General features: G+C 63.3%; 4 protein-coding genes across 4 annotated transcripts in view; 2 read left to right on the top strand and 2 right to left on the bottom strand.

Moving 5' to 3' along the window:
* Nucleotides 1–1,814, top strand: part of EMIHUDRAFT_229689 (hypothetical protein) — a gene marked incomplete at both ends in the record, with an annotated part of 2,216 nt that extends 402 nt beyond the window's left edge. The window contains 3 exons of the mRNA XM_005785902.1: nt 99–139; nt 1,433–1,501; nt 1,623–1,814. Of these exons, the coding sequence (XP_005785959.1) occupies nt 99–139; nt 1,433–1,501; nt 1,623–1,814 (302 nt within the window). The remainder of the gene's footprint in view (nt 1–98; nt 140–1,432; nt 1,502–1,622) is intronic.
* Nucleotides 1,815–4,217: 2,403 nt separating this feature from the next.
* EMIHUDRAFT_229687 (hypothetical protein) lies at nt 4,218–5,297 on the bottom strand (the record flags this gene model as incomplete). The annotated part of the gene is made up of 1 exon (XM_005785901.1): nt 4,218–5,297. One exon carries the CDS (start codon nt 5,295–5,297, stop codon nt 4,218–4,220), a length of 1,080 nt encoding a protein of 359 aa, XP_005785958.1.
* A 1,541-nt stretch (nt 5,298–6,838) lies between these two features.
* On the bottom strand, nt 6,839–7,456 carry EMIHUDRAFT_111798 (hypothetical protein; the record flags this gene model as incomplete). The annotated part of the gene is made up of 1 exon (XM_005785900.1): nt 6,839–7,456. The coding sequence occupies one exon, from the start codon at nt 7,454–7,456 to the stop codon at nt 6,839–6,841; it is 618 nt and encodes a 205-aa protein (XP_005785957.1).
* A 310-nt stretch (nt 7,457–7,766) lies between these two features.
* On the top strand, nt 7,767–9,285 carry EMIHUDRAFT_229685 (hypothetical protein; the record flags this gene model as incomplete). The annotated part of the gene is made up of 2 exons (XM_005785899.1): nt 7,767–8,762; nt 8,848–9,285. The coding sequence occupies 2 exons, from the start codon at nt 7,767–7,769 to the stop codon at nt 9,283–9,285; spliced, it is 1,434 nt and encodes a 477-aa protein (XP_005785956.1).
* Nucleotides 9,286–11,627: the final 2,342 nt, after the last annotated feature.

The following is an 11,627-nucleotide window of genomic DNA, read 5'->3' as shown; positions in this document are numbered from 1 at the left end:
CATGTCGGTCGTAAGATGATTCCTGACGTTGCCTCAGTCTAACAGTCAACTTTCGTCACAGTTCCCGCTCTGAGAGGAGCTGCGGGTCAGTTCGACAGCTGGAGCTGTGTCGCCGGCGTGCGGCGGCCTGCCTCCGGAGGTGCCTCTGAGGTGGACATTTTTTGGTCACCGTGAGAGAACGCGTTCGAACTTTTCTCCGCAACTTCCACTTAGTTCAGGTCCCAGCTACCTACGTTGGTTGTATGAAGCACCAGGTGTGAAAGATTTGCCCCCTTGGAGCACCGGATTTTCTCGGTGTACGTACGTTTAGCTTACTGGGAGAAAAGGGATTACGTTCTCTAGCCCCCCCCCCCCCTTCTCTCTCTCTCTCTCTCTCTCTCTCTCTCTCTCTCTCTCTCTCTCTCTCTCTCCCTCTCCCTCTCTCTCCCTCTCTCTCCTCCCTCTCTCTCCTCTCACTCACTCACTCACTCACTCACTCACTCACTCGCTCACTCACTCACTCACTCACTCACTCACTCACTCACTCACTCACCAGCCGCTCTTCACGCCCCCCGTTCATTCACAGCTCCCTTCTCTCTGCCCGCACAGACGACCAGCCGTCCGACCTCCGCGCCACGTGGGCCTGGTCTCCCTCGTCGGCGCGGTGGGAGTGCGGCGGCGTGGAGCTACCCGAGGCGAGCCAACAGGAGAGGAGAAGGAGAGAGCAGAGGAGGGGAGGGGAGGGGAGGGAAGGGGAGGGAAGGGGAGGAGGGGAGGGGAGGGGAGGGGGGAGAGGAGAGGAGAGGGGAGAGGAGAGGAGTGAAGAGGCTAGAGTCGCCTCCTCGGTGCCACATCCCATCCCCCCTCCGACGTCCCCATCCTCCTGCGCCCGAGGCGGCAGTGCGCACCGCTCTGAGCGAGGACGGCTTCAGCGCGCACATCGCGTGCGCGCTCAGCCAGCAGTCGGCGCTGCCGATGCCCCCCCGCGCGGGCGTGGGCGGCGCCGTCGAGAGGGCGCGCCAGTTCTACCAGCGAGCCATCGAGGCAGCGCGTGGGCGCGCGCCGGGGCGGCGTGTCGCGAGTGCTCCTCCCTTCACCTGGCGGAGCCCCCGTTGACTGCAGGCGCACGTGCCGGGCGGCGCGTCGGAGGACGGCCTGACGCCGCTCTCGGACGTCGCGGCGGCGGTTGCGGCTGCTGCGGCGGCGGCGAGCCGAGGCAACGCGTCCTCCTCGAGTCTCTCCTCTGGCGGCGGGTGGGTGCCGGTGCAGGCGCGAATCCGTCACGGCCGACTCTCCCTCTCCCTCCCTCCCTCCCTCCCTCCTTCCGCCCGCCGCACTTCCTCCCTCCCTCCCTCCCTCCCTCCCTCCCTCCACCTGCCTCCCTGCCCCTCCCTCCCTCCACCTGCCTCCCTCCCTCGCCTCCCTGCCCCTCCACCTCCACGCGCCGGTGCAGGCGCGGCTGACCTCGACCTTCTCCGAGCGGCGCGCCTTCTTCGCCAGCGACGACGAGCTGCTCGACTTGGTCCGCGCGGGCGGCGCGTCCCTCCGCCGGATCCCCTGCAGCTGTGAACAGCGTCTCTTCACACCACCTCGGGCTGTGAATAGGCGAGTCCCTCCGCCGGATCCCCTGCATCGCCGTGCAGGGCGGCAACGACATCATCTGCCCGCCGTCGACGGCGTACGAGCTTCACGAGGCGTGGCCGGAGATGGAGCTGCGTGTCGTGCCGGCCGGCGGCCACTCGCACTACGACTCGGGCCTCATGGCCGAGCTGCTGCGGGCGACCGACGCGATCCGCGATCGGAGGCACAGCGAACGCGCAGGCGGAGGCCGATAGCTAACTAGGGGTCGTCGGGAAGGAGGTATGTTCGGAGTAAGTCCATGCTTCTCTTCTTGGGCGCATGCAACGGCTCGACGAGCTACGACCATAGGACGGCTGGAAGCGCGCGAAAAATGGGATGGGAGCCCCGACCATCAAGGAGCGCGAACCCACGGTCTCCTCAGCCTTGCTTGCGCCACGCGCCGCACTCTCCTAAAAGGTGACCACATGGCGCCCAAGAAAAAGGGTGGAGGCTCCAAGGAGACCCCGGAGCAGCTCGCGGCCAGGCGTGCAAAGGCGATGGCCATGTTCAGCACGACGTCCACCGTGGCACCGGGAAAGCCGGCCGCAAAGGCACCGCCGGCCGCAAAGCTGCCGACACCGGCAGCCGCTGTGGAGCCGGTGGAGGAGAAGCTCGCATCCATGGGCGTCAGGGAGGAGGTCTTCACCGACGGAGGCGAGGACGTGCGCAAGGGAGCGGTCGCCTACGCGGCCAGCACGCTCGGCCTCGTGGACGGCGGCCTGGCGACGGCACTGCCCACAGGCACTGAGTGGGTCAAGATCATGACGCTGGAGCCGACGCCGGTGCTGGTCAAGAAGGCGAAGAAGGAGGGCGAGCCCGAGGCAGCGCAGAACGGCTCCAAGATCTGCCACTTCAAGGGCGCTGCCTACCTCTTTGACGAGCGCGGCTCGAGCGCGGCGACCTGGCGCACGAAGCTCGAGGGCGCGGCGGAGGGCCTCGGCGAGCAGCCGCTGGTGCGGAGCATCGGGAAGAAGAAGGCGGCGCTGACCGGCAAGGACAACCTCATGTGGGACGCGATCGCCGCGCATTCGGGCGCCACGCTCTCGCTGCTTCCGACGGGCCACGTGACTGTCCTCGGCGGAGAGGAGGCGACGGCGAGCGCGCGGCGCCTGATCGACGACCTGGTCGACGGCGACGGCGACGGCGCGCGCGAGACGCTCGCGGCGCGCCTTGTCGTCGCAGAGCCGTGGGGTGGTGTGCTCGAGCTGCCTTGCCCGGACGAGTGGGTCGGCGCGATCATTGGCAAGGGCGGCGCAGGCATCAAGCAGATCGCCAGCGAGTCGGGCGCGGTCATAGATTACGTCGAGCCCGAGGAGGCAGCGGCGGCGGCCAAGGAGGCGGCGGCGGCGGCGGCCGAGGGCGGCGGCGGCGGCGAGGTGGGCGGCGACGCCTCCGAAGGCGGCGGCGGCGGCGGCGAGGGAGGCGCCACGGGCTTCTTTCGCATCCGGGGCAAGTTCGAGAACCAGTGCACGCTCGCCGCCAAACGTATCGAGGAGCGGCTGGCGATGGCGCAGAAGCTCGACGTGCACGGCTACGTGATGGTGCCGCGCAATGTGGTCGGCCGGCTGATTGGCAAGGGCGGCACCAACGTCAAGATGCTGCAGCGGCGCGCGCCACGGCCGAGAGCAGCCCTCTGGCCATGACACCCCCAGACAACAACAACATGCACATGCACATGCACATGTCCCCCCGACACGCCCGGTAGGTCGAGCGGCGCGTCGCGGATCGGGTTCGACAAGGAGGCAGGCGGCCGCGCGGCGACGCAGGCGTGCACTCTTCAGGCGTCCGACATTGAGGCTGCCATCGGCGCCGCGAAGGTGATCCTCGAGGCGGTGCCTGACCCGGGCGCGCCTCTCGAGCACAAGCAGGAGCTGCAGCGCCGGCGCGAGGACTGGGGGGGCATGGTGGGTGAGCTGCGCGGCGCGGAGCGCGGAGCCGAGCCCGTCGCCGACGCGACGCGCGAGATGGCCGTCGAGGCGCACCGCGCCAAGTTTGGCAGCGTGTGCCTCAACTCGGACCAGCAGACCAAGGAGAGGCCGTCCGAGCTCGCCGCCGTCGACTTTGAGGTCTGGATGCTGCAGCGGGCCGTCTGCACGCCCTTCTCGCGCGGCGAGAACGAGACCGCGAACGCACGGCGGTAGCCATACCGTACTATGAAGTGAGGTCTCGCCGTACAATCGTCCTACAGAGAGAGTGGAGTACAATCGTCCTCCCCCCCGGCGCAGCTTCCTTGATTTCTGTCGTGTGTACACGTCCACCAATACAGCACCAACCTCCAAAGTCCAATCACCGTGTGTGGATCTCTGTCTGATCGGTCTCGTCCTGCTCCTGCCGGGGGGGGAGTGTCTTCTGAGGACTGAGCACAGCGCCCTTGGATGCTTGAGAGATTGGGGGGCGCAGGGGGCTCTACAGTAGGGGGCGCAGTGTAGCCAGTACACAACCGACATGCGCGCAGCGACAGTGGTCACCTGGTGTGCAGTGAACGCGCGGCGCCCCGCCCGCCGCGCCGACGCCAGTCCCACGGCAGTCAGCACACCTCCGGTCACACCGCCCCGCGGGCGTGACGGCTAGATCTACTGCACGTATGGCGGGAGAAACCCGACCATGGTCATATGTATTCAGAGCAAAATGCCGCGATCCTCGCACGCGGCCACCAGTTCTGCCGGCTTGCTATCCACAGAGACCAACGACAAGCGTGGGGCGGCCCCGTCCTTGCGGATTGCGGCGGCCAGGGCCTTGTAGCCCTCGTCGCCAATCTCGTTGCCGTCGAGGTGGAGCTCCTCGAGCATCGGCGCCGCACCGCTCGTGATCACTTCTGCCAGCTGCGCCGCCTCCGCGTCGCCCCAACCGAGGCTGCTGTAGCACAGCATGGTCGCCTTTCCAATCTGCTCCATGAAGGCGCCCTCGTACAGCCGCGTCACGAGCGGCATGTCATCCGTGCCGTTCGCAAAGGTCTTACTCTCCAGCTCCGCCGCGAACTGAGACGGCAGCAGCGGCGGGCGTCGGCAGCCGCCCTGAGCGCATACGGCTTTGAGGGCCTGGTAGTCGTATCCTGTGTCGTCTCGCATCCTGCCGAGGTCGAGCGATCTCTTGTCGTCCTTGGTCAGGCTCGCCATGCAGCTCTCGGTGAAGCACCAGCCGCGGTCGAAGTATGCGGCCACGTTGGACCCCTCGGGCTGGTTCTCCGCCTTGTGGCCGTCCGGGAAGGTGGTCAGCCGCAGCACAGTTGTGTATCGGTGGGAGTAGAGCGTGCCGAGGCAGTCCAGTCCCTGCTTGAAGAGCGCGTCCTCCGCCTCTGTGCGCATGCCGCCATTGGCGGGGTCGGGGTGCTGGTGGAGCGAGAGGTAGTCCCAGAAGACGGCGAGCCGCTTGTATGGGCTGTGAGTCAGCAGGGACTCGAGCGCCTTTGCGACGCGGCGGAGCTGTGTCCCGTCCGGGTCTGGGTGGTCCTTGGTCAGCCACGGGCAGGAGAGCACGACGACAGGCAGGCTGCCCCAAGGACAGATGAGGGACGCGGACGAGATGAAGGCCTCTTTGCCTAGGGCCTGGCGGTGCTTGAGGACGCCGCCCTTCCTGGCGCACTTGACGATCCACCGCGCGTCGACGAGCGCGTATGCGCCGCTGGACAGCACCGACTCAAAGTCGCCGCCGCCGTGGCGACGCCAAGCTTCGAGCCGTTTGGACGCGGAAGCGCCCATGTTCGAGCGGCCACGGTCGGAGGGCGGGGCGCTGGCCGGCAGGCGGCGGCGGAGGGGCGCCGCCCCAGTGCTCGGGATTGTGTCACGCTGAGAATTTTCAGTTGTGACCTCGGTCTTCTCTCTCTCAGTGTACTCTCTCTCTCTCTCAGTGTATGTGGCTCTGACGTACATTCCCGTAGGAGGATTCTGCTGACAGGATTTGCGATGAGGAGCGACTAACCTCCGATGATTTCTCGGAGGTGCACCACTACATACAACAACAACATTGCTAAAATCTCTCTCACCACAATGCACAAACCGCCGAAGCGCAAACGCTTGGATGGGGAGGAAGAGAACTGCGATGGATCGGTCTCATACCCCCACCTCGCGGGCCGATCTTCTGATTTTACAACAAACTTGCTCAAACAACACTAGGCGGGACTGGGCACGCACTAGATGTAGAATATGCAATTCCGGGTACCTTGCCGGTGAACTTTCATGTGAACTTTTCACTTGCCGTCTAACAAGAAACACCGTGCACGGTGTCCTCTCCCAAACACTCTCATCCGCATCCCTCGCTCCACCAACCACGATCCACGTGGGTGGCCAAGCTGCAGAAACGAGCTTTTAGTGGCTATAAGCATAGGCACTGAGATATGGTGCGCGCGGAGCGCGCTGGTGCTACCTGAACATACGCGCGGAGCGCGCTAGCTGGACACCCGCGCGGAGCGCGCCGGCTAGATACCGCGGGGAGCAAGAGCAAATCAACGCAACCGTTCGAATGCTGACGCCGCAAGTCGTTGCCGCCGGGTGCCAAAGTGCGCCTGGATTGCTCAGCAGCACAAGCATCCACGGAGCCAGCGAGCGCCGAGCGACATTGCCTTGACTGAGCCGGACCGCGACATGTCGGCGGTCAAACTTGTAAAATGGTGCCGATAGCCGAGGTAGCTCCGGCGGACGTGAGAGCACGGCCTGACGATCAAGCACGAGAGCGACGAACGGAGGCGCAGATAACTGGCGGTGAACTCACTGCTGATACCTGCTGGAGCTGCGGAAGATGCAGTAGCACTGCCGCAGAGCACGCGCGGAGCGCGCCGCTGGAAAGAACGCGCGGAGCGCGCCACTGGGTAGGTGCGGAGCGCCGCCACTTGAGATTGGGCCTGTGGGTGGGCCGAGTGGTTCCTAGCGTGTGAGTCAAACTCTTAATCGAAATCGCATCTAGCCCTCCACAACCCTCAAAATTTTCTTCGGGGCGCGCTCCGCGCACGGCGCTCCGCGCCTCACTGCTCACTCCTTCCTCCTTGAGAGCGTCACACAGGCGTCAGGCGCTACCGCTGGCCCGCACATGTTCTGCAGCTTGGGTGGGTGGCGGTGAGAGCACACTATTCCGCATTGAGTTTTCGAAGGTACTGCTGCATGACTAAAATGACTATTGCTACGTCGCGCACGCACACGTGCACGTCCAACGTGCGCGTCGCGGGCGAGACGCGGATACCCAAACAGTTTCGAGTTTGAAGTGCAGCGCCATGCGGCGTCCCCACAACCTCGACCACAACCCGCGGTCACAAAATCTCGTCGTCCTCGTAGTAGCGCGTGGGCGCCGGCGCCGGGGCGGCACTCGGCGCGCCTTCCGCGCCGAGCGCCGGCGCAAACCCCCACCCGGAGACACTCTGCGCGCCGGCAGCGCTCTGCGCGAGGGCGCCCGGATCTCGCGGCGCGGATGTGCCGCCGCCGGCGGCAACCTCGTCCACGCTGTCCCACTTGAGGCCGCCCGAGGTGTAGGCCGGGTGGGAGATCAGCAAGTACGCGTGCAGCGCCGCGTTGCCGTTGGTCACGAGCGCGGCGACCAGCCACCACGGCCCGCACGCCCAGGCGAGGTTCGCAGTCAGCAGCAGAAAGGCGCAGCGGCCGCCCATGGTGAAGAGGAAGCCGCACTCCTCGTAGAGACGCTCGGCGCCCAGGCGCAGCTCGTAGCACAGCAGCAGCCCACTAAAGCCCAGCACGTAGACCGAGACGAGCGCAGTCGATGCCATGGCCTGGAGCTGAACCCCGGCCGCCTCGCCCAAGAGGCTTCCGAAGCCGAGCGCCGCCGCAGTGATCAGCAGGAGGCAGTTCGCGATGTTGACGGCGCGGAGCGCACCGGCGAGGCGCCGGATCGGCAGCGTGTTGAGGCAGGACATATATATACATTCAGGTGCGTTTTCTTTAGTGTGCGGTTTTGTGGGATTTCGCCCTTGTCGTGCCAGTGTGCTGTGGGAGAGGTTTGCGTTTTAAGATTCTTTTTTTGCGGGGTATGGCATGGTACCATCTGCAGACCATCACGGCCCAAAGGGGTGGGGGGGGGGGTATGGTCCTGACCGCCCAAGACTAGCCCTACCATACCCCCAGCAGGTCTGCTAGCAGGCGGGGGGGTATGGTCTCAAGGCGGCACCATACCTTACCTCTCCAAAGAGTCCGAACCTTGCCTGCTGGCTGTACCGGTAATCACACATGCTCGCAACCCACACGGCCAAAGCGGAGAGCGAGCGCACCGCCACCTCCCGCGACATGACTACTACGCCACTGGTCACGGGCGACATGACTCTGCTGTCTTTGCCGAATGATCTGCTCGCGCGGCTGCTTGCGTCGCTGCCTCACTCGGAGGATCTCGCTCGCTGTTCGTGTGTGAGCACTACGTTCGCGCAACTCACGCTGATGGCACTGCGAGACCGGGCCGGAGGTGCTGCAGGCAATTTCGGGATCCAGGCTCTTTTGTGGGAGGAGCGTCGCCAACGATTTGGAAGGCATCGCTGCGCGGTCGCTGCTGCGTGGTACCACTGCGTTTTTGTATCCAATGGGCAGCTCCGTTTGTCGGGCCAGCAGTCGCTCGGGGGCCCTGAAGACGAGGAGCCACCCTATTGTATCTTGGGTCAAGGGTCGGAGGCAAAGTTCGGCTTGCCTCGGCAAATCGACCTCGGAGCAGTGTCCATCCGCTGCGTCGCGGCCGCACACTCGCACACTCTGGCCGTATCGGCAAACGGCGAGGTGTACGCCTGGGGCGAGCCCAGCCATGGCAGGTTGGGAATGGGTGAAGTCGACGGCGATTGGGTCATTGAGCCGCGCAAGGTGGAGGCCCTCTCCAATGTAGCCCTGGTATCGGCGTGTGAGGGCACCAGCCTCGCCTTGACCAACGATGGCGTCCTCTATTCATGGGGAGATGCCGGGTTTGGGCAGCTCGGGCTCTCCGAGCAGGCTGTTCAGCAGGCACCAGGCTATGTTGACGCGGACCCCTTTCGCTTTGTCTCGGTCCCACAGCGCGTGTCAGCGTTGGACGAGCACAGAATCGTCGGCGCGGCTATGGCCCCTTGCACGGCCGCGGCGTGGACTACGAGCGGCGCTTGTTTCGTGTGGGGCCTGCCCGAGAATCGGGAGCTGCCTGGGATTTCAGCTTCGGCGGGCGTACAACATTTGCCTGCACCGATAAAGGGGCTACCACCTGGTGTCTCGGTCTGTGCTGTGAGCGGCTCTCTTTCTGGCGACAAGTGGAGAAGCGTTCAGAGTTGTGCATCGTGAGCGCGGAACGAGCTTTCAGGATTTGCAACGGCCAGACGCAGTTACGCCCTTCCTTGCTAAGATCGATTTGCCTGGCATCTGTGCCATATCGAGTTGTCCTCCGAGTGGAGAAATTCTGCTCTCGGAGACGGGCGACGCGTACTTTGTTCGATACTGGCCTGGTTATGGTTCAGAGTCAGCTCCCAGCCTTCCCTTCCTCGACGCTCGGCTCGACCTGTATGTTGGGCTCGGAGAGATCATATGTGAGCCTCTCAAGCTTGATGGAGTGAATCGAGCGCGAGCCGCCGCGTGCAGCGAGATCGGCCTCTTCACCATCGCATGCCAAGATGACACTTTTTATTCCTTTGGAGCCGACAATGTGGGATGCCTCGCCGCGCTGGGGCAGGGCATCGAGGAAGGCCCTCCTGGCGACAACGACAACCCTCTCCTCACTTTTGGCCAAGTCTTGCCCGCATGACCCTATTAGCGTGTAGCCGTGTGCATGCCACCTCGCTGCCGCGAGCCAGGTCCCTACGCCAAATTTCGAGCTTGATAAAATAAATAAAGAGACCACGCACCCTTTCTTACATCTTTTAACCGACTATGGAGGACCCGTCGCCAGACGACGCAGGGCAGACGACGGTGAGGCGGAGCAGTCGCGCAGGGCGAGACGAGGGAGGGAGCAGGACGTTGCGGAGATCAGCAGGAGGATGTACGAAGAGATTAGGAGCAGCAGGGACCCGAGGGACCATGTGGAAGACGGCTAGTGTGCTAGTCCCCCATCGGGAGGACGACCCCGGCTAGTCGCCGACCACACCCACAAAGAACCCTGCACAAAGATCGCAAGGGCGGGGACCTGTTCCTTTTTACCCATCTCCTAGTAGAGGTGTCCCTTTAATTTATTTATTTATTCTTACATCTTAGAAATTTAGCTTTTAGGCATCAAGAGGCAGTCGTGCTCGTGGGGGGGTCGCGTCCACCGCGCGGGCCGACTGCCTTCCAGCTTGCCGCGTTCGCAAGCGAGAAGCACCCAGACGTGTTTTCCCACGCCTGGATTGGGCAGAGACGTGCGCCGAGAAATTGAACTGGCGTACCGCCCACTTTCGAGGCGCGCTCCACGGCCCAGCGTTATCATGCTGCGCGACGAAAGATGTACTTCTCGGTGTCGACACCATAGGTGACACGTGCGTGCGATGACACCAACTCGAACCCAGCCTCACCAAGCGCGTCCATGACATGTTCAAGGCTGGTGATGCCTTCCTTGGCGATTGTCGTCACCTCCCTCCACGCAGATGCGCTTGCAAGCAGGCAACGCCCGTCCCGACAACGTGTCCAGAGCTTGCGATCTTCCGCAGGAAAGGAGCCGTCCGCGGTGCGTTTGACACCGCGTCTCTCCAGCTCTTGCACCATAGCGGTCACGCGATTGACTTGCTCGGACGTCATGATGTAGCCAAAGACGGACTGTGTGTCGTCAGTGTGGGTATCCAACGCAATGAGCTCGTCAATCACGCCCGCTGCGCCACAGCGGATGCGGACGTCATGGATGTTGAGCTCGACGGTGACGTGCTGTGTCGACATTCACTGGTGACACGGATGACACGGACACTGCACTTCGGGCCGCAAACGACACTGCGACCGATGACTTGACAAATGACGCTTTGATCCCTACTTATTGATTCACTGTTTCCATATGGTCGTGTGGGTGTATAGTGCGTACTCACTCGATGAGGGCTTGTGTTTTTCTTTGTTTCCTGGCGCACGGGCAGCTTTGCTCGCATCACCCGGCTGTCCACGCGGCCTTGAGGAGCAAGGACAAAAGAAACCGCTTCTAGTGGGTTTTAGATTTGTTGTTCGGTTCTCTCGGTAGCCGTCGCCTCGTGCACATAAATCGCCCCTTCTTACTGATTCAATTGACAAACAGTGTTGAGATTCCGCACCAGCCAGGCAGGCCCAGCCTTCCCACCCAGACGAGCAGTCAAGACGAGCACAGTCGTCGGTTGCCGCTCTACCGCTCAAGAGGTCGCACTAGCTGCGCTTGTACGAGGCCACCGAGCTTTTATCCATCGAGTTTGATCAGGACTGCCTTTGTTGTCCCCGTGTGTGAGGACCTCCCGTGAGGACCTCTCCCGTGAGGACCTCTCCCGTGAGACTGCTGATGAGCAATAACTCCGATCAGAGTAAGGACGGTACTGTGCCCTGCTCTCCTACACATCTCGAGCGGCACGTCGCGAGACAGTGCGATAGACGAGGCAGCAAGGCGGAGTCCGTAACTTTGAATGGAGAGAGGTCCTGAAGGGGGAGCGAGGTCCTCACCAGAACGATGTGAGGTCCTCATTGGAGGTCCTCTCCAAACACGGGGACACATTCTTGACGGCGCACAGAGCGACAGAGCGAGCTACCTGTCTTCTCCAGGGCCTCGGTAAGCACCTTAGGTATAGTCTCGTGTCGTGTGTGCTTACCGACGTTTCCCCTAGCAGCAGACCGCCCCCTCTACTCGGAGCTATAATGAACACCAGACATGAACACGACACGCACTCTCACACGCCATCACCGGCACGAGCGCATTTTTTATTCAGGGTCAGCTCGACGACCTTGGCTTTACGGCCCTGGCGCTGCTCAAGGCCGTCGATGAGGCGCTGCGAGATTTTCTGACTATTGGCGGACCACTGGCTTCTTCAGCAGCGTGCAAGGGGATAACTACTATGACCATTGGCTGTACAATCAAGGAGTGGGCCGCTCGCTGAGCCGGATGGCTCGCAGCAGTGGGATGGCTGTCGGAGACTCCGTGCGCTGTCGAAAGTCGGATCTGGTGGATGGAGG

Source organism: Emiliania huxleyi, assembly GCF_000372725.1.
Source record: "Emiliania huxleyi CCMP1516 chromosome Unknown EMIHUscaffold_157, whole genome shotgun sequence".
In the NCBI taxonomy this organism is placed as follows: domain Eukaryota; phylum Haptophyta; order Isochrysidales; family Noelaerhabdaceae; genus Emiliania; species Emiliania huxleyi.
Note: the sequence above shows the minus strand (reverse complement) of the source record. Positions and strands in the feature narration are given on the sequence as shown.